Raw genomic sequence first — 23,306 nt, 5'->3', positions numbered from 1 at the left:
CAGACTCGGTAAGCAGGCAAAAACATTTAGAAACATTCATTTGAATTGCCAAATTAGAAATACAGAAAACGCAAATTAAAGACACAGAAGTTGTGCGGGACCTTTCCAGGCGGAAACCGGTTTGAAATTGAACAAAAGAATCGAAACTCTTTGTTATAGAAGGTGACAAATGCTAACTGTAATGTTTACTATAGTAACAAAAAAAATAAAAGTTAATAGAAACAAATAAAATGACAATTTTCTGCTCAATTACGAAGTATTTTATTTAAAAAAAACACCATTTGCCATCACGAGTTGGTTGACCGTTATGGAATAACCGTTTCACAAATGATATCGGATATGTTCCTTACGTCGTAACTGCAATCCCCTTCCCTTTCATGAATGTGACCTACCGAATTAGACTATTTACCGGATTTGACATCTCATAAGCAACACGACGGGTGCCACATGTGGAGAAGGATCAGCTTACCCTTCCGGAGCACCTGAGATCATCTCTAGTTTTTTGGTGGGGTTTATGTTGTTTATTCTTTAGTTTTCTATGTTGTGTCATGTGTACTATTGTTTGTCTGTTTGTCCATTTCATTTTTAACCATGGCGTTGTCAGTTTTTTTCGATTTATGAGTTTGACTGTCCCTGCTCTGGTATCTTTCGTCCCTCTTGCACAAGTTTTCAATTTATCTATTAAAAAGTTAAGCAGAACATTAGATATCAAGTCGAAGACGGGTGTTGCTAAACGGCGGAAACGGAAAACGGAACGGAAACGGAAACGGAAAGAAATGTTTATATCGACGGAATTTAAGGGGAGGGAAAAAAGAACTATGAACATCAATAGATCTTGCTGGTAATTTTTGCTATTAAAAGTTTCTAATATCAAAAGCTTCTATCTATTTATCATATATTTCAATATAACAGGCGAACATGTAAGTGAGAAAATTCGTCAAATAAGGTCGATAACTCCTAGTCATTTGACCGTTTTGACGTGAATGGACATAAGGTAGAGCTCAAGATTCTAATAAAATTGAGAATAAAAAATGTCAAAGAAGCGACAACCCGATGAAAACCAATTGGTCTTCAACGCAGCGAGAAAATCTCGCACCCGGAGGTGGTATCAGCTGGCCCCTAAATAAAATTGTGTACTAGTTCAGTGAAAATGGGCGTCACACTAAACTCCAAAACATATAAACTAGACTAACAAAGGTCAGAGATTCCTGAAATTGGGACAGGCGAAAAAATGCGGAAAGGGGGGGGGGGGGGGGGCAGGGTAAACATATTTTGTGAGATCCCAACCCTCCCCCTATACCTCTAGCCAATGTAGAATCAAGAAACACATATGAAGCAATACACAGTAAACCTAATTTTAAAAGAAGTCCGAATCAGATGACAGATTAGACATGTTTTTCACACAGCTTTTAAACTAGATACACCGATGATAATTGTTGCAAAGTTTAACCAAAACTATCGGGCGACTCCTTAAAAACCATATGTTCAATAACATTTGGCCCAGTAGTTTCAGAGACTGAGCACGGACATTTTGTAAAAGTTAACAAAGACGAAAATCGGACGACGAACGCCAAGTGATGAGAAAAGCTCACTTAGCAGGACCCAGGTCAGTTAAAAAAAGAACTCTCAAAGTATACCACTAAAGACTAAAGCAGGTCTTAGTACTAGCAGAAAACGACCATGACAGAGCAAAAATATTGAATGAATATATCACTATAATTGTATCAACTAAGAAGACATCAACTAAATATGTACCACTAAATAAACCGTTACATCCAAATTGGAAAGACATAATAACTTAAGTATGGACGAAAACAAAATTAGAATATTGATTCAATACATAAAAAGTATGAGGGCCAGACGAAATAGGTTATAGAATGTTAAAAAAAATATAAAATGAATTAGCAGCTATCGTATTATTATTCACCATTTTTTCAACAATCATCAATTCCAGCATGATACATAATGAATGGACAACAGGAGACATTTGTGCATTTCCGCTATTCAAGTATGAAGTATCTCAAACATGCATTCACTGCAGGATGCTGCAACATATATAGTATGCTCCAACATAATGCGTTATCGTCTAGATTATTATAGTACCATCAATGGTTACGTCTTAGATGCATGATTTTTTGTTGGTTGTTAGTGGCTTTGAACTAGCTGCCAGTTAACTGCGAGTACTACCTAGTGTCATTTTGCTGTTGGGATGTACAAGTACCCGGCCATGTCCACTTCAAGTAAATCTTATGTTGTAATGTTATACCACTGTCCCAGATTAGGGGGAGGGTTGGGATCCTACTAACATGTTTAACCCCACCACATTCTGTATGTATGTGTCTGTCCAAAGTCAGGAGCCTGTAATTCAGTGGTTGTTGTTTGTTTATGTGTTACATATTTGTTTTTCGTTCATTTTTTGTACATAAATAAGGCCGTTAGTTTTCTCGTTTGAATTGTTTTACATTTTCATTTCGAGGCCATTTATAGATGACTATGCGGTATGGGCTTTGCTCATTGTTGAAGGCCGTACGGTGACCTATAGTTGTTAATTTCTGTGTCATTTTGGTCTCTTGTGGAGAGTTGTCTCATTGGCAATCATACCACATCTTCTTTTTATATATTTACGTTAATGTCGCAGTTGCAATTACATGTATTGCGCCAAAAAAATCGTTAGAACACCTTACAGATATATTTATTTCTTATTTTGAAAACGCCCCATATAAACTATTAAATCAAAATTAAACAGCTACAGGATACCAGGTAAAACACATGCAATGTTGGATTTACTCATTCCTATGCTTCCGCAAGCAAAGAGTCGTGGTAAATTGAACAACATCAAACATGTGGGTCCAACAGACCGTTGATTCTGGGGTATCTCAAGGAACTGTTCTGGTCAGGTGTTATTAAGTAAATGATATCAGTGATATCTTGAAAAAATTGGGTGTATGGCCAATAGAAACATCAAAATGATCAGATGCGTAGTGTGAAATAAAGTATCATTTCCGTCATAAAAAAGAACAGAGCAGAATGAGTTTTCAGTTGTTAACACCAAAATCATTAAAAACTACCAAAATTAAAAGTAACTTTCAAATTTCAATATTCCTCTTGTGTGAATGAATATGTCTATGTTAACGGGTGTAACATGTGCAGCTGAATCAATTTACCCTTCCGGAGCAGCTGAGATCACCCCAAGTTTTTGGTAGGGTTCGTGTTGCTCAGCCTTTAGTTTATATGTTGTGTTTTGTGTACAATTGTTTGTCTGTTTGTCTTTTGGTCTTTTTGGCCTTTTTTTTTCTTTTTTAGTAATGGCGTTGACGGTTTGTTTTCGAATAACCCTTTGGTATTTTCCGCCTATCTTTCTGGATGTTTTCTTCTATAAATATAGTAAAACAGAATACTGAATTAGTGACACTATTTTCACTTAATATAATATTATGAAACAAAATTCACGGCTACTTGAGAGATATTGAATTTTCAGAGAAGAATTAAGCAAGATATTTAAAAAGTAGCGTGAACAATTTGTTTTTGAAAAACTTGGGACATGACTACGAAAAACTTCGTGAGGGCACTGTGCAAATAGTATATATCCATGTAGGCTACTAATTGTTCGCCACATTTTGCACATCAATTCGTATTAATTGATTTAAATTCTAGGAGATATAATGCTTTTCCTATGTGAATACCAAACACTGAACATACATCAGTATTGCAAGAATTTACTATACAAATCCTTGAGTATTGTAAATATTGAGAAAGGCTTTGTATAGTGAGAGATTTTGTGATTTTTTTTCTTCATAAAACTAAAGTATATACAAGTTTCTATTATAGTTTCCATATCGGAGTTTGTCCATACACCATTGTCCTATTAGGTTTCTTTTAGGGTTTCTTTCCATTATACAAGAAAAGATACAACGAAAATCACCAATGCAGAACAACGCAACAAGATACACCACATCACTAATTTTGTTTCAAGGCGATTAAAAAAAACAAATTAGAAAACTGATGCAAAGGATTTCCCCCAATTTTATTACTTCACATTCGATTTATAGAATCAAGGCCGATGTCAATCTTTTATAGGCCCATAGAGATTTGTTTCGTGATGTTGGGTTGCTATCTTATTGACATTGATCAAAATTTTAAAAAGAAAAGAAAAGTCGAACAGACTATACTGAATCGCATGAACTACGTACACATGACTTTATCAAATATTTCAAAAACATAGTCTCATCATCTCCTGGTACTGAATTATTTCAATACTTTATGCTTTGAAATCTTTTATTTTAAATTCATTCCTCTGGGTTTTTTTTCTTGTGAACATGTGAAATACTATATAAAACATGCCTATGTAGATAAAATTAACAAAAAGAAAAGATGTTAATTCTTTCTGTTTCCGTTTACTGTTTCCGTTCCGTATTCCGTTCCGTTTTCCGTCTCCGCCGTTTAGCAACACCCGTCGAAGACACGGGTATCTATCAAATCGGATGTAGAAAATGCATAACTTCCGATTTAATTTTTTTTTACCGCGGACAGAGATCATATCAATCTATTAGTTCAGTAATTTTCGTGTCTGCCCTTCCATTATGTGACTCAAGAAAAAAATCCAATAAATGGGTAACAATTTAATAGATAAGAGAAAATCGAGTACACATTTTTATGTTAGGGCGTGTTTGATTTTAATATTTTTTTCTTAAAAACGTATAAAGCAAGAAGAGTAATTGATACATCATCCCGCTTCAGATTCTATCATTTTTATATATCAAGGCTACAGGTTGACTTTATAACATCAAAAATTCACAGTACTAAAAGATGAAATATATGGGTCAAGTGAAATACCTTTTTAATGAATCACAAAAACAGAGTAGGTGTGTTCGAATATCTAATTTTTACTGATGGTACTTGACGACAGTCTTTTAAGTTGGATCTTAAAAATGCATATCTTCGAAAAACAATCGTTTTTTTTATGTGAATAGTAGGGTTTATAGTCTTCAACAAACGACAATTTTTAGTCTGCCCTTCCACGCAATATCTCATTAGAATATTTTGTTAAAGAAAATCCTTAGTTTTTCGACAAATTCAAAGTTTTGTAAACAGGAAATTTATAAAAACGACCACATTATTGACATTCATGTCAACACCGAAGTGTTGACTACTGGGCTGGTGATACCCCGGGGACGAAACGTCCACCAGCAGTGGCATCGACCCAGTGATGTAAATAGTTATCAAAGGTACCAGGATTATAATTTAGTACGCCAGACGCGCGTTTCGTCTACACAAGACTCAGCAGTGACGTTCATATCAAAATATTTATAAAGCCAAACAAGTACAAAGTTGAAGAGCAATGAAGATCAAAATTCCAAAAAGGTGTGCCAAATACGGCTAAGGTAATCTATGCTTGGGATAAGAAAATCCTTACTTTTTCGACAAATTCAAAGTTTTGTAAACAGGAAATTTATACAAATGACCTCATTGTTGATATTCATGTCAACACCGAGGTGCTGACTACTGGGCTGGTGATACCCTCGGGGTCGAAACGTCCACCAGCAGTGGCATCGACCCAGTGGTGTTAATATTTATCAAAGGTACCAGGATTATAATTTAATACGCCAGACGCGCTTTTCGTTTACACAAGACTCATCAGTGACGCTCATATCAAAATATACAACTGACATATAAGAATTGTAATGGTGCTTTGTAGATAAATTTATCAGTTTTCATGAGCTAAATTGGCAGTGCGTCATCCCTACAATGGCTTCTACGATTGTAAAAATGAACTGGCGTAATGGGGAGAAAATTTTGACGAAGTGGAATCCTGACTGTTACATTAGTTTATAGTCTCAAATGATATAATGCATAAAACATTAGACAACCAATAATGGCGAAAACAATCTTGATTGTGTATCAATCCATGACGCAAAATTAGAACATGCCCAGCAAAACCAAACACAAAAAGCAAATCAACAGCGCATGTATTGCTGTTCTTCATCTCATAGTCAGTGAACTCTATGAAAAATTTAATCTTTATAAAATATAGTTATCAGTTGTATATACTAAATTCAATATAATCATTATAGTATAGCTAGTTCATAAATAATGCTGGTCTTTGCAAATCAGAAAAGAAATTAAAATATTGAAGCAATAAATTATAAGATGCTTTCACTAAATCTAACTTAATCCTTTTTAACATAAAATCGGATTTACCGGAAGTGACGAAATGTTCTTATAGTATAACACCCATGATCACTACTTGACACATTTAGAATGCTTAGATCAATACATTATGTTAAATCAAGCATTTGCAATTGGTTATTGGTGCAGTTACACTGATGTCATCCCTTTATTTGTGTAATGTCTACACTCCTTAACATAAATTTGTTAGAGCTGGAACATGTTTCTATAATTTTGATATATTAGTGTCCTAATAGTCGTACACTTCACTATAAATTATAAAATATCATTAAGAAAGATCAGGTGCAATCTTTTAATATGCATTTATTTTCATAAAAAAAGTACTACAAAATTACTGTTCTGTGTGTAATGAAAAGGATAACATTTTGATGATCAAGATAGAACTAGATTTATTATAGATTATTATAGATTAAGAATGACATTTCGCATGTGGCTGGATAAATACATACAGGTGTCAGACCACGAATTCAAAATTCCTATCTAGTCATGCACCCAAATTTAGCAATTATCACAGCTTTCTTAACATTTTATCTCAAGTTTAAATTCATAAAAACCAGGTTTACACTAAATTAAACATGTATCAACTTCTTACATACCAATTTTCAACTCTTTTTTAAAGAAGCAATTGCAATATGAAAATCAAATATTACTAAAAATAACCTCTGGTTTTCTGGAAATCTTAAATTAGTATACTATAGAACGCATAAATCTCAATTTTTTAATCAAACTCATATTCAAGTTAATTTGGGCTAAACATGGTGTAAATGTATTTAATCTTTTACCAAAATTTTCATTTCTTCAAAATTGTTGGTTAGTTTTAAGTAAACAATGACATTAAAAGCACTTTTTTGTGTCAGAGTACACATATTGTGTTATCTTTATTTTATCATGTATGCCTTACGTATGTACACCTTATCATTATTTGTCAGCCATAACTGGACATCCTTAAAATTGCCCTCAAATTTTGAAAACATAATACTAAACATTTGACACAATGGAAAAATCCTGTTGTATGACATCAATAGTTTAAGAGGCACAGATTTCCAAATAGCAATAAGTTCTTTGTTGTATTGATGCGTGTTTCAATAAACAATAAAAGATATGATTTAGAATACTTAATTGGTACCTTATTCGTGTAAGTCAGTTGAACAAAGGACACACACATTCACTTAACTTTTACTATAGAAGTAACACCACTCCAGCATATTGGAGATAAACATTACTCCTATACAGCCATTACAACCACAGTGATACATATACAAGATATTAATACAATCATATATACAAAAGAGGCAGTTATTTTCATAACATATGAATTATTGCTAAAATTAATAATCATTTCCCCGTTTTATAACTAAGTGTTTGTTGGATTTTGTTGATATCAGATATTTTTTTAGGTTCATTTCTATAAGTATTTAAATCGATGTACAAGAAAATTCAATACAATGTAGAAATGTTGTGTTTCTGATGTGGTGAATTTCTCCTCTTATATATGATGTGTTACCCTCAGTTTTAGTTTGTAATTTTCTCAATCGATTTTTGAATTTCAAACACCAGTATACTACTGTTGCCTTTATTTAGTAGAGACACCTCTATGTCACAAAGAACCAAAAAAATAATGAGCTAAGAAAATTATCATTAAAAGTGTATTTATAAACTATTTATCACAAGTAGACAGAGCATAGATCATAAAACTAAGAACTTCAAGTTTAATTGGCATATAAGTATCTCCCCTTTTATTTCAAGCACATGGTCAAAGTATATCAAGTAGTAAACAGACATATAGTTTAATGTAATTGCCAACTGACAAACAAAGTCCTGATATAAATGGTTAAGGACTGGGACTGGCAAGGAGGCAAAAACAACCTTATTACCGGTCTAAGGATTCTACTTAAGGATTTTGACAGTATCTATTGTAAAGAAAAGCTGGAAATAGTATATCTAACAGGAAATGAATCTGATTTATGGATACGCTCAATAAATTAAATTAAATTGTTTGTATTAACATTGAACGACAAAAATATGTGACGTATACATTTTCTGATGTCAGACACGCGAAGAATTGAATGTGCTTTTAATTTAATAGATCCTTTTGTGTTCTGTTAAATTGTTTCTTTTAAAATTGTATGACGATGATGACTGCTGTACCCATATTTTGACTATTTTATTCATTATGTCTGTTTAGTTCACGCATCATTGTAAATATAATGGAATTTGATGAGACTGTCGTACAAAGTGATAGGTTTAGCGCTATTAAACCAGGTTTAATTCACCATTTTCTACATTTGAAAATGCCTGTACCAACTCAGGAATATGACAGTTGTTGTCCATTCGTTTTTGATATGTTTTGTCATTTGATTTTGCCATGTGATTATGGACTTTCCGATTTGATTTTCCTCTGAGTTCAGTATTTTTGTGATTTTACTTTTTATCATTTTAATATATCATTCTAAAGTTTGAACAAATACAAATTTTATTGTAAGGTAGATATATTTTATCATATACATGACCAATTATAAGTGCCATTTATTTGACGTGAAGTGTTTATAATGGTTGTAAAATCATTAGAAATGCTATCGTCACCTTATTTTATGACCCAGTTTGCATTCTGTGCCTTTCTTTGATAAAATGAATGCAATTATGACAAATATGAAGTAACAGATTACAAGTTCAATACACTGGCATCATTTATTACTTAGTTTTAATGATATTTTATTGATATTATCAGAAATTATCAAGTACATATTTTACACATGTCTGTTTCCTCATCGTGTCTTTGTAAACTATGACCCGACGAAAAAATCAGTTAAAAATAGAGAGTGTAAAATATACTAAATTCAATTGCAAATCCAGGACATAACAATAGTTCGAAACCAATGAAATCAATTTCTTTTAAAAGAATAGTGCACACTCTGAAATTTTGTACAAGCTGAAATTTTCAGTCAGCTTTCTTGATTTTGATTTTATGTTAAATTTCTAATGGCCTTTTTTTCCAGAAACAGTAGCCATGCCAACTGAAATTGATATTTAATAAGTTAACTATAATATTAATGTGACAAACATAAACTTCATATGATTAATACAATCTGTAGTTTTCATGAATAGAAAAATATAAACAGGTTCTCCAAGTTAACAACAATTATTTGTCCGTCACTTAAAGTCTAAAGTTTCTCCTAGTTTTAGGACGACTTCCAACAACTGTGGGTCATCTGCCCAGTTTACTCCACTACCTAACACAAGACCCTGCAAGGTATGTCTGGCTATCACAATCTTCTGCATTATAATATCAAACTCTTTCAAGGATCTGCAATATCAAAAGTTTAGATGAATATTTCATGACAATTTGCTCAAGAATACTCTTCACAGAAATATCAAGTGGCTCTAGAATTTCATAACAATTTGCTAATCACTACACATTAATATCAAGAGGCGCTTTTATTTATATGTGCTGTCATGTTGCCCAATATGTATGCCTACCTTATATAGATTCATAATTATGTGATACATGTATTTATCATATGTTTAGTAGTAAATACAGTAGTTTTGCATATTTGATAAATAGCCTGCTGTTTAATCCATATCGCGCAACTTTGATGCGCACCCTTCATCGCATACCCTTTATCACACCCCTACCCTTTATCGCATACCCTTTATCACACCCCTACTTTTTTTTTTTTTATTATTTTTTTTTTACATAAAGTCATTTTTTTTTTTTTTTTTGCTTAAGAAAAATTTTCCTCAAAATAGGTAATTTTTTTTAATGACGTCATTTTTTTATATGTGACGTCACAAATGTCAAGTTTTCATATTGTATGTGACTTCACGAACGTCAAGTTTTCATATTTTTTGGCACACTAAATGCAACTATAAAAAATACAAAATACACAAATAAATACAATAATAAACAAAATATTTTTAAAACAACAGCACGTAAATTGTAAGGTAACCCAGGTGCTTCGGATAAGTAATTGAGCAGTTCTTTTTAGGCCTTTGAAACAAGACAAAAGTAGAACTGAAGGTAACCCAGTGCTATGGATCAGAAAACAGTTCATACAATATAATACTCTTCTGTTGAAATATATGATAAAGCGTATAATACCTGGCAAAATCCGTATCACATGCCGTATCACCCTCAACCAATATCATCCCTCGGGCCTAAAGGCCCTTGGGCTGATATTGATGTCTCGGGATGATACGACATATGATACAGATTTTGCCATGTATTATTCTCTATATATATATTAAAATGAGTTTTTTCCCATAGCTCTCCTTATCTTCAATGTAAAATGAAATACACAATTACATGTAAGATTAGTATGATAAACATATAGAGTTTAGTATGACGTCCATTATCACAAAACTAGTTTACATTTTTGTTAAGGGACCAGCAAAAGCACATCTCCAGGTGAGTTTTGTTTTTGCTGAATTGAAGACCCATTGGTGGCCTTCTACTGTTTTCTGCTCTTTGGTTGTTGCCTCTTTGACACATTCCTGATTTCCATTCTCAATTTCATTCTAGTATAAAGTTTTATTTATCTTTCAAAATGCTATCATTTATACTTCAACCAATCTCCCCTGTGAAGGAGACAGCTTAATTTTAAGAGCTTTTAAAAAAAATTATCAGATGCAAATTTTACTTACTGCATAGTTTCTGGGTCTCTGATAATTTGTTGTTTTGCTTCATTTTTCTCCTTTATCTCCAACATTATTCTTCTACTTTCTGTTCTTTTCTCTGTAAAAAAAAAAAGATCTGTCTTATCACAAGCACCTTTTTCATCTCCTCTCTGTTTGATATTTACAAAATATCAATGTTCAGGTGGTGATGTGATATACATATTCCACGTATCATCAACCAGAATTTAAATTACACTGTACAGCAGCATATTTTGAAATTTTAAAATACTATTTCATATGTAAAATCACTTCTCCAAAACCGAAACTTTATTGAGATATGAAGTAAATATTAAATAGTGATTGTGGCAAAATGAAAAATAAAGAAAGCTGCTGTTTACCATCCATATCATAAGAGGGTGGTAGAATAAGTTTCAGTACCATTACATCTATGATGATGTATAAATTACAGAGAATTTTAATGAGGGGAAATTTCTCGTTTTTAATTTTATGTTTTAAATTTCCATCTTTACAGCATCCTATAGCTCTATGTGACAGTAGTTGTTCTGCTACCTTGAAAAACTCCCTATTGTCTGAAGAATTGTGTTGTATTCAAACATGTAAAATGCAATCAACAATTTCATTCATAAAATGCCATTGCTTAACACACATTTCTCCATCATCAAAATTCCAGTAGAGTTTACAAATGTTATCAATTGACCCATTGAATGAAGAAAATACATGGGAAATTGACCCTTCTCTGTGTTTTGATTATTTTCATAAAATTGAGAATAGAAAAGGGGAATGTGTCAAAGAGACAACAACCCGACCATAGAACAGACAACAGCAGAAGGTCACCAATAGGTCTTCAATGTTATTATAACTTAACCTTAGTGTTTAAAATCATATGAAACGAGCTGTGACCAGCGAAAAATAATGTTTATTCAATTTATGAACCAATGCATCCAAAACTAAGTCTTTTGTGCACGATTTTATAATTTTTTACACATCCATATCATATAATCATCAAACAAAATTTCTCTCAGTCTGTTATGATTTGAAAATATGGCAGCCAATTAATAGTTGAGTTTTGAAATTGTAGTTTGCTGATTGTCACCTTAATTAGTAAATAATCAAGAAAGAAGCATGGATATTGAACATGTCTATAACATGTGCAATAAGATAATAGGTTATTTCAATGACAGATCCATGAGTATTGCGTATAATGGAATCAACAGATTTTTACGAGACAGGTCTTGCTGAGTTCACTGCATATGGAAAATATATCAGCGAATTGTTTACTGGACGCAAACAATTATAAAACGATAAATTTCTTCTAAATTTAAACAAATTATAGAATTTCTTGATAAAAAATTATATGTACATCAGTTTTAAAACTAGAGGCTCTAAAGAGCCTGTGTCGCTCACCTTGGTCTATGTGCATATTAAACAAAGGACACAAATGGATTCATGACAAAATTGTATTTTGGTGATGGTGATGTGTTTGAAGTTCTTACTTTACTGAACGATTTTGCTTCTTACAATTATATCTATAATGAACTTTGCCCATTAGTAACAGAGAACTATATTTGGTAAAAATTTACATATATTTACCAAATTAATGAAAATTGTTAAAAATTGACTATAAAGGGCAATAACTCCTTAAGGGGTCAATTGACCATTTAGGTCATGTTGACTTATTTGTAGATCTTACTTTGCTGAACATTATTGCTGTTTACAGTTTATCGCTATCTATAATAGTATTCAAGATAACCAAAAACGGCAAAATTTCTTTAAAAATTACCAATTGGAGGGCAGCAACCCAACAACCAGTTGTCCAATTCATCTGAAAAATTCAGGGCAGATAGATATTGACTTGATTAACAATTTAACTTCTTGTCAGATTTGCTCTAGATGCTTTGAATTCATAGTTATAAGCCAAAAACTGCATTTTACCCCTATGTTCTATTTTTAGCCGTGGCGGCCATCTTGGTTGAATGGCCAGGTCATCGGACACATTTTTCAAACTAGATACCCCAAAGATGATTGTGGCCTAGTAGTTTCAGTGGAGATTTTGTAAAAGATTACTTAAGATTTATGAAAAATGGTTAAAGATTGACTATAAAGGGCAATAACTCCTAAAGGGGTCAACTGACCATTTTGGTCATGTTGACTTATTTGTAGATCTTACTTTGCTGAACATTATTGCTGTTTACAATTTATCTCTATCTATAATAATATTCAAGATAATAACCAAAAACAGCAAAATTTCCTCAAAATTACCAATTCAGGGGCAGCAACCCAACAACCAATTGACCGATTCATCTGAAAATTTCAGGGCAGATAGATCTTGACCTGATAAACATTTTTATCCCATGTCAGATTTCCTCAAAATGCTTTGGTTTTTGAGTTATAAGCCAAAAACTGCATTTTACCCCTATGTTCTATTTTTAGCGGTGGCGGCCATCTTGGTTGGTTGACCAGGTCACGCCACACATTTTTTAAACTAGATACCCCAAAGATGATTGTGGCCAAGTTTGGATTAATTTGGCCCAGTAGTTTCAGAGGAGAAGATTTTTGTAAAAGATTAATTTAATTTATGAAAAATGGTTAAAATTGACTATAAAGGGCAATAACTCCTAAACGGGTCAACTGACCATTTTGGTCATGTTGACTTATTTGTAGATCTTACTTTGCTGAACATTATTGCTGTTTACAGTTTATCTCTATCTATAATAATATTCAAGATAATAACCAAAAACAGCAAAATTTCCTCAAAATTACCAATTCAGGGGCAGCAACCCAACAACCGATTGACTGATTCATCTGAAAATTTCAAGGCAGATAGATCTTGACCTGATAAACATTTTTATCCCATGTCAGATTTCCTCAAAATGCTTTGGTTTTTGAGTTATAAGCCAAAAACTGCATTTTACCCCTTTGTTCTATTTTTAGCCGTGGCGGCCATCTTGGTTGGTTGACCAGGTCACGCCACACATTTTTTAAACTAGATACCCCAAAGATGATTGTGGCCAAGTTTGGATTAATTTGGCCCAGTAGTTTCAGAGGAGAAGATTTTTGTAAAAGATTACTTTAATTAACGAAAAATGGTTAAAAATTGACTATAAAGGGCAATAACTCCTAAACGGGTCAACTGACCATTTTGGTCATGTTGACTTATTTGTAGATCCTACTTTGCTGAACATTATTGCTGTTTACAGTTTATCTCTATCTATAATAATATTCAAGATAATAACCAAAAACAGCAAAATTTCCTCAAAATTACCAATTCAGGGGCAGCAACCCAACAACCGATTGACCGATTCATCTGAAAATTTCAGGGCAGATAGATCTTGACCTGATAAACATTTTTACCCCATGTCAGATTTGCTCTAAATGCTTTGGTTTTTGAGTTATAAGCCAAAAACTGCATTTTACCCCTATGTTCTATTTTTAGCCGTGGCGGCCATCTTGGTTGGTTGACCGGGTCACGCCACACATTTTTTAAACTAGATACCCCAATGATGATTGTGGCAAAGTTTGGTTTGATTTGGCCCAGTAGTTTCAGAGGAGAAGATTTTTGTAAAAGTTAACGACGACGGACGACGGACGACGACGGACGACGGACGACGACGGACGACGGACGCCAAGTGATGAGAAAAGCTCACTTGGCCCTTCGGGCCAGGTGAGCTAATAAAAATTAGCTATTTAGTTATAAAAAACATATACTTCATTCTTGTATAACTTGAAGTTTCATATGACTTTAAAACTTGCATAAATGTGCACATGTAGTAAGTGCTTTTAATATAAGAAATAAATTTGCCATTTTACATAAAAATCAATCCTCTAAATGTATTTGACTAATCGTGTGTCAGTTACTTCTTAAATATAATTTGTAGAAATTCACATGACATAAATAATTTTTATATCGATAATAACAAATGATGTAACAATTTAACAGATGTTCACTAATTTGTCTATTTTATTCTTTACTATGTATATTAACATTATATATTCTATATTGTTTAAATGGATTAAAATAATTGTAATTTACTGCTTCTGTAAGAACAATCATTTAAACAAGTTCATAAATCAAATATATATCTACCCAACAGAGTTGTATATTAAAATCACAAGATCATTGAAATCATTTATACAGTAACTACTTCAGGTCTTAACACATGTGAAAAACAATAATGGAACAACAGAAAGCAACACATCACATGGCAGACGAAGGCCTGTGTGGGTCAGGATTGCTTTTTGGAACTTTAATAAACAAATATATAAAATGATTAATTACCAAAATTGTCTTTCTTCAGAGTATCAAGTTTACTTCGTAGTTCAGTTGTTCTCTAGAAAAGAAATATTTATCGTGGTTACACTTCTAACTACACATTTTTAAATGATTTTTGACATTTTTGATGGTCAAAAAAAGAAGTATATGTAGTCTACAATTAATTAAAAATTAAAATATCACTTATATAATGTATTAAAACTAGCCAAATCATAGAATGACTGAGCAATGTACATAATTATAAATTAATACTAATGTCAAAAAGTGAGTTTTCTACCTGTAATATACAAAGGAAGAGGTCTTTATTGAAATATGTTGTAAACATTATCTGAGTGGGTTCATCTGGATTTTTTTATAAGATTTCCATAAAAAGTTAGAGGCCTAGAACCATTACTTTTTATCTAGATAAGACTTTCCATTCTAACAATGTCATTTTAAATTCTTCATACCTTTAAGGCTTTCATTATTTCTGAGACAAGTCGACACTGCTTCTCTAACAACTCTGCAATGTATCTGCCAATATAAAATAATATATAAACATAACAAGGAAGCTATTTAACCAAGAGTTCTAATGTAAATTTTAAAGACGCCATCAGGAGTTGGTTGACTGTTGTGGAATAACAGTTGCACAGATGATAAAGGATATGTTCCTTACGTCATAAATGCAATCCCCTTTCCTTTTCATGAATGTGACCTACCAAATTAGACTATTTATTGGGTTTGTAATAACATGAGCAAGACGGGTGCCACATGTGGAGCAGGATCTGCTTACTCTTCCAGAGTACCTGAGATCACCCCAGTTTTTGGTGGGGTTCGTGTTGCTTAGTCTTTAGTTTTTTATGTTGTGTCATGTGTACTATTATTTGTGTATGTCTTTTTCATTTTTAGCCATGGCATTGTCAGTTTATTTTCGATCGATGAGTTTGACTGTCCCTCTGGTATATTTCTCCCCTCTTTTCTAGGTAGAATCTGAAGGCAGAGGGACAGTGTCATGTAACAAACTGTTGACACAGAGATATGTCTGGTCTGTTGGTAGAAAATTCAGAAAAAGACAACCTGATGGACAGCAACATTGTTTATTTGTTCAAAGTTATTTTTAAATTCCAAATTCTGTACCCAAACCCAATATTGCAAACCCCTATGGAAGATTCTAACTTCATATTAAATACTCACTTTAACTTCTCTTTATTTTCATCATTAATATTCTCTTCTTCAAATATTTCTCTAACCAAAAAATTCCCAAGCTGTATTCTATTAAAACATTATCAAGTTTGTAAATACTGTGTACTTCATATATACAAAATCAATTTAATTTTAGAAAATGATTACAAGATATTTCAACTATAGTGCAATGTAAAATCATGTAATAGTCTATTTTTCAATCCTATAACTAACCATATTTTGTGAGTTTTACTTTTAGGAGGGACATACATACTTATTGACAATAAAGAGCTTAGAAGTGGAAAAAAACAAATTTATCTGAGAAATATGTGTGTAAGATTTTAGTTTTCCAAATCTTTTAAATACTGTTACCATCGATTATCTGGTATGCTATTATAATCTATTGATGACTGGTTATAAATAATTGGTTAAACACTCAATACTTTGTTCAAGACAAAACATTATCAAATCTACAAGAAGTAGGCAGTATTTGCCAGTCCAGAAAGTACATATATATGTGTCTAAAATCACTTCCATCAATCGGCGAAAAGGGTAATTGTACTGAATTGTCAGTATATATCACGCCTATAACCTTGGTTATTGAAAGATATATGAACACTGTCTACAGCTTTTACATACATTGTATATAATTTTCAATGTTAAAATTCTATTTGCTAGATATCAATGAAAGGAAGGTTGAGAAATATCGTCCACTATCAATTAAATCAGGAGAGTTCAATACATGTGTCTGCTTGGTAATACAGTTTCTTTGGCTAAGAGTCATACATCTAAAAGAAAAGCTGTACATGTATCAGTTTTATCACTCAATTTTGAAATAGTTTCTCCTTTCACAATTTTATTCAGATAAAGAATGATTGATCAAACTTTCAGATAGTGCAACAGAAGTTATCAAGGGAGCAATCAAAACACTTAGGTTTCATGAGGGTTCAATACAAACGACATTCCGCATACAACAATTTGATATCATTTGACCATGTGTTATTTATCTTATTCTTTTTTACATTGAATAATTATTTTGTAAAATTGATCCCCAAATTGGGTTACAGTATGCAAATGGCAATTATATTTTCTCCAATTTTATTCAAGTATGGGACAGGACAGAACCCTTAATGCCAACCATAAATATTCTAATTCTTTTTGACATGAAATACAAGAAAATATCAGGCTAAGGGGGTGGTATCCAAATCATTTTAATTGCATTAACTGGTGTAGGGTTGATCCATGAAAAATTTCCAAATACATGCTTCTTGACATGAGAAACAACATAAAATACTGTTAAATTAGGAACAGACAATGTCTCCTGCTGACCTCTACAAAAAAGATTGCATGAAGAGCAAGCTTAACTAATATGATGACAAAGACAGCTCCTTTAAGAGTTTTGCAAATTAGATCCAACATATCATTTCTACAAATGATGCTATGAGGTAGGAGATTGAAAGTGTATACAAGGAATAATATCTACAATATATTTTATGAAGATTTATAACTCTGGACAGATTTCAGCATATGGTCAGCAAACTTCAGTGACATAAACAAGATGATGCTATTTCTTTTTGATATAGTCAAAATAATGACAAACCTCTTAATTATGACTTCTTTTCTGTCTTTATCAAAATGTTGTTTTCTTAAATCTTCACCTAACTCTGTCAATCTGAAGAATTGAACAAATTAGGTACAATGTGTATCCATATCAATTTTAATAATAACTAAATTAAAGTTTCACAGAATCCATATTTTCAATGTCACAGACAAAAAAATATTTTTTCCAGATTTTTGCATGAAAATTCCCAATACAACCTCAGCATCTTTAATTAGAAACATTGCAATACCTAGTAAGGTTGACCTATAATATTATCCAACATCTTACTTTTTGTGCATGCATGCTAAAAATATATGTTTAATATGAATGATTTGATTTTTATTTCTAAAGTAGAAGTGAGGAATAAGATGACTTTTAACTAGATTTATGTCTATGATTGGCTTGAAATAGGAGATCTTCCACATTTTGTATTTAAAAAACATTTATGTGCATCAGCCATGTATAAATTAAGTCCTATATTTCTGAAGAAGTAAAGCAATGGTATGTATTCCTTACATTCTAAATAGGAAGAGTAGATTTATAGTTGCCTTTTTAAGAAATTATTCAATAATTGATACTTAGTATTTAATATGTTTTGTATTTTCATCTCAATTACAAATATATAATCAATAGTAACCTAATCAGTCAAATTATATATATGTTTTTTTTCAATTGACAAACAAACATTGCTTTGTACAGATTAATAAATAACACTGTAAAACAAATTATTTTCATAGATACGTTTTTTCGTGTTTAGCCCTTAGTAGACTATTTCCTAGCGTTCTAATTTTGAGATTTTCAAATTTGGTTGATGCAGTTAAACAGTGAAAGATCCAAGTATTACATATTCACTTTATTTTTCTACTCTCAAAAGTTGCTAAAATAAAAAAGGGGGGGGGGGGGGCAATAGCGGGTCCGTTAACAGGTTAACAACACTTCGATTTTGGCAAAAACAGTTAACAAAAAAAGCAAAAACGCTGATAACAGTTAACAAAGTGGGTTGAAAACAGTTAACAGCTTAAATTGATCTCAGAAAACAGTCAACAACACCTTGAAAAGGGCCATAACAGGTTAATACAAAAAGGTATTGCTCCCCCCCCCCCCCCTCATAAAACACTTATTTCATGTCATAAGATACATGGACACTTACAAATTGATCAGTTTCACTGAGTCATCTTTAGTAACTTTTGTAGAACTGGTCGCTGAAAAAGACAAAAACATTTAGTTTGAGTTTGAAGGTATTTGGCCCAGTAGTTTCAGAGGAGAAGATTTTTTAAATAGTTTACAACGACAGACAACGACAATGAATGATGCCAAGAAATGGCATAAGCTCACATGGGGCCATTCGGACCGTGGTGAGCTTTAAAGGAAAGGGAAAGTCCTTGATTAACTAAGAAACTTTCAAAAATATTGATGAGCAGGCAGACATGAATGCTAGGTTACTCAAAACACAAAACTCAAAAATATTAAATACTTTTATACCTGCCTCTCTTTGAATATCATGGTTTACAATCTGGCTCCTCATCCATACTTCCTTTTGGTATTTTTCTAACTCTGTTTCTTCCATAATATGTATGATTAGACCTGGTTATTTTGGGTCAATTTACATGATTTACATCTGGAAAATATAATGAAAATACAGATAAATTAATAACACAGCAACATTAATCAGTCTCCAGTATTTTTTTTTTTTCTTTTCACAAAAAGAAAATCTACCATTTATAGCTTCATTCACATCATTGACAATTATTAAAAGTTTTTTTTAAAGATTGATAATTTAAAAATAACACACAAGTTTGTATTTTCCCTCCCCCATATTTAAACATTGAGTTGTTTCCCATTTAACAGGTTTGTGGTACAAATAGCTAAGGGGATTTCTACACATACATTTGTATCTTCATGTACAGAAACTGCAATAAATTCCATTTATAAAACACATTACCAATTATAAATAATGATTGTAATTTGTTAATTTTCCTATATATATATTAGGCCTAAAATAAAATATTGTTTGTTTCCCCAATCCCGACCGACCCTGCAAAAATGGTCCGACTCAATTTTTTTTTATAAAAACTAAGTCATGTATTATTTTATTCATTTCCGATTTTCAGGCTTGCAGGGTCAACAGATATTGTTCCAGCTTTTTGGAAAAAATAAAATTATTTCCCTTCCTACATTTTTACCTACCCACACCTGGTTTGGTAGGGTTAGGATTGGAGTAACAAATTTAAACCATACATTAATTTAGGTCTTAAGTATTATAAGTTATTAGTTTTTTAAATATACATGTTAAGTCAAATTCAAATTGTATATATAGGCATGACTGTTCATATTGAATTCTAAAACAAAATATGAAGTTATCATGTTAAAGTTTAAGACATACATGTAACGTCATTGCAAATATTTCAGACTTACTACATGTATATAGTGTTTCCTGCCGCTTTTAAAAAGGGCAGGGTAATTGTTAGCTCAGAGGGCACATTAAGCGCGATGGACAACAATTTTAGGGCACTTACTTAATATAAACAGGCAATTTCTATAAAATGGATTCATTTAAAACATACTAGTTTAATGCTATAAAAAGGACATTACATCTGTAATCAATCATTAAACATTTTAAAACAAATTGTTAAACAAGAAAGTGTTTACAGTTCTTCTATAAAAGCATGCAAAACAAAACATTGATCAACTTGCTTGCTATGTTTGCTTTGGTGTTTGCAAACAATAGGTAGGTGGAGTTTCTGTCTGTTTTTATATTTACTGGGATTTGATTGGACAATAAGAATTGACATGAAATGAATTTAATGTTTATTGTCCAATCATATTCCAGTAAATAGTAAACACACTGAAATAGACTACCTACCTGTTGTTTACAAACATCTAAACAAATATAGCAAGCAAGTTAATCAATTGTTTGTTTTGCATGCTTTAAAAGAAGAACTGTAAAACATATATATGAAATATTTAAAACAATAAACACAATTAAAAACAAAATCAGTTCTTTAAAAATATTTAAAAACAAGAAAGAACTATGTCATATATATAAAAATATTGCTTTGGTCATATCAATTGTCATTGACAAATCCTCCTTTTTTTCCCTAAAAACAGGGCGCCAAATTTTTTTCCCAAATAGAGCAGGGCGGAGAAAAATCGCGGCAGGGCGCCATTACACCCCAAAACTACCTGTAGGAAACACTAGTATATTTGTGTATGTGTTAGTTTATGTATTATTTATATTGTCCTAAAGTAAGAGGGATGAAAAATGATTTTGAGTTAAAAGAGAAAATGCATAAAATTTGAGTTATCTTTCTTTGTGTCCACAGGTGCTCTTACCGGCAGAGGCTTATTCACAGTAGAAGGGAATACAAAATGGTGTAGATTTTATAATCAGAACTTGACAGAAACATGTCTTTATCTGATTTCAATATTTTAAACAAATTTCAAGATAAATGCTGCTTTCTAATGAGTTCATTACAATTTTGTCTTGAAAATACGGTAAACATTGCCAATGGTCATCGTATGATGATAAAATTCTGACTAACCAATTCTATTTACAAATTTTAAAATTAATTTAGAAGATTTTTCTGACACATCAGATAAGCAGATTACTTGAAACAAAAAATTATGACACCGTCAGAGGTGGATTTAGTGGGTTTTTCAGGGGGCCTAGGCCCCCTCTTTTGAGGAGAAAAAATTTGTTGATTATATAAGGAATCACTAAAGAGGGCAGTCAGTTGCCCCCCCCTTTTATGAAAATTTCTGGATCCACCACTGCCTGTTGATGGCAGTTGATACGTGAAGTGTCTTAAACTTGTCATAAATACAAAATGTATGTCATCAGGGAAAGTTATAGATGAATTCAGGCAATAAGTCTCCAATGTAACAATAACTTTTTTATTATTGTTACATTTCAATGTAACCATGTACCTACTGCCTTAGTACATGAATTTACCCAAGTTTCCCCGTCTAATAAATGCATCCAAATGTAATCATACACTACAGCTCGGGTGGATTTTGCTTTGTCCACCGGCCCAACATGGGAGTGGGCACCGGGTGGGCAAAATTTCTACCTTGTCTACTCTGCCCACCCATAGGAGTGGGCATGTAATTTCTTTTGTATAATCTAAAGACTTGCAAGTATTATCTCTTGAAAAAAGCAGATATAAGCATTTGTAATCAATATTTTTACAAAAAAAGAGATTATAGCTAGAGTGGGCACGTGTGGGCAGGTGGGAAAATCAAAATCCACTCGGGCTGTTGTGTTAATGTGATGTTAATGCAAGCAAACGTAAATTATATGCACTGATCTTTAAATCCCATTCAATGGCCTATTGTGAATAGTAAACCCTTTGGTTATTATCGGTCTTACTTCTGTTAGCTTTCTGATTTGACCTCACAATGATATCAAACGACCTCAGAAAACCATCCAGCCTCTGTTTCTGTACTTACACCAAATAATTTGATGTCTTGAACAGCTAAAAAAAAAGGCTGTATTTTCATTGTTTATTTTGTTGTGCGACTCCAAATACTGAGAAATGGATAAGTTGAATATAAATATGTGACCTTTACCTAATATCTACACTAACAGAATTATTCCGTGTAATTTAGTTTGAGAAATTAGGATCTTCAATTTAGATGTGTATATTTTCTTTGCAAATGTGTTAAAAATTTGACAACATCACTTCCCGCCAATTACAGTGTGCTAAATTGTGAACCGGAATCTAAGTTTCGGAACAACATACGGATTACCACGTACGTTCCGCTTATTATTTGATGAACTGGAATGGCCCTCAAAATGATCCAAAATCAAAGTTTCTTTGTGTTTCACATATTTAATATCGTCTTGCTCTTTCCATAAGTACAACACAAGATTTTTTAATATAAATATATTTGACAATTTAGACTTTTTAATATATATATGTTACAGACATAGCCAAAATGGACAAAAAGAGCTATTTTCTAATATTATAAAATAATTTTCTTATGAATAGAAAATCAATTTTTAACATTATAAAATCATTTTCTAATATAAGAAAATGATTTTCTAAATTAAAAAAAAACCACTATTTCTTGATATTTGAAAAAGAATTTCTAATATTAGAAAAAGAATTTCTTATATTAGAAAATGAATTTCACATATTAGAAAATGAATTTCTAATATTAGAAAATGAATTTCTAATATTAAAATCAAGGCCGACCCGTAGCTACCCAGTTTAAATGATTTTCTAATATTAAGAAATCATTTCTATTATTAAAAAGTATCGTATTTTTTTTTTTATATTAGAAAATAATTTTCTAAATTAAAAAAGAAAAACACTATTTCTTAATATTAGAAAAAGAATTTCTAATATAAGAAAAAATGAATTTCTTATATTAGAAAATGATTTTCTAAATTAAAAAAAAAAACCCGCTATTTCTTAATATTAGCTGAGACTACTATAACACATGTGTTAT

At 31.9% G+C, this 23,306-nt stretch overlaps 1 protein-coding gene across 2 annotated transcripts; it reads right to left on the bottom strand.

Moving 5' to 3' along the window:
• Positions 1–9,198: 9,198 nt before the first annotated feature.
• On the bottom strand, positions 9,199–22,566 carry LOC139519426 (centromere protein H-like). 2 transcript variants are annotated; one of them, XM_071311519.1, is made up of 9 exons: positions 22,422–22,566; positions 19,335–19,470; positions 19,003–19,054; positions 17,853–17,924; positions 16,265–16,342; positions 15,541–15,604; positions 15,098–15,149; positions 10,828–10,918; positions 9,199–9,490 (listed from the first exon to the last, which is right to left on the bottom strand). In XM_071311519.1, the coding sequence occupies exons 2-9, from the start codon at positions 19,417–19,419 to the stop codon at positions 9,337–9,339; spliced, it is 648 nt and encodes a 215-aa protein (XP_071167620.1). In that variant the 5' UTR covers positions 19,420–19,470; positions 22,422–22,566; the 3' UTR covers positions 9,199–9,336. The 2 variants fall into 2 exon arrangements, with proteins under 2 accessions (XP_071167620.1, XP_071167621.1); XM_071311520.1 differs by lacking the exon at positions 22,422–22,566 and adding an exon at positions 22,232–22,340.
• Positions 22,567–23,306: the final 740 nt, after the last annotated feature.

The sequence above is a fragment of the Mytilus edulis genome, chromosome 4, assembly GCF_963676685.1.
Source record: "Mytilus edulis chromosome 4, xbMytEdul2.2, whole genome shotgun sequence".
Classification (NCBI taxonomy): domain Eukaryota; kingdom Metazoa; phylum Mollusca; class Bivalvia; order Mytilida; family Mytilidae; genus Mytilus; species Mytilus edulis.
Note: the sequence above shows the minus strand (reverse complement) of the source record. Positions and strands in the feature narration are given on the sequence as shown.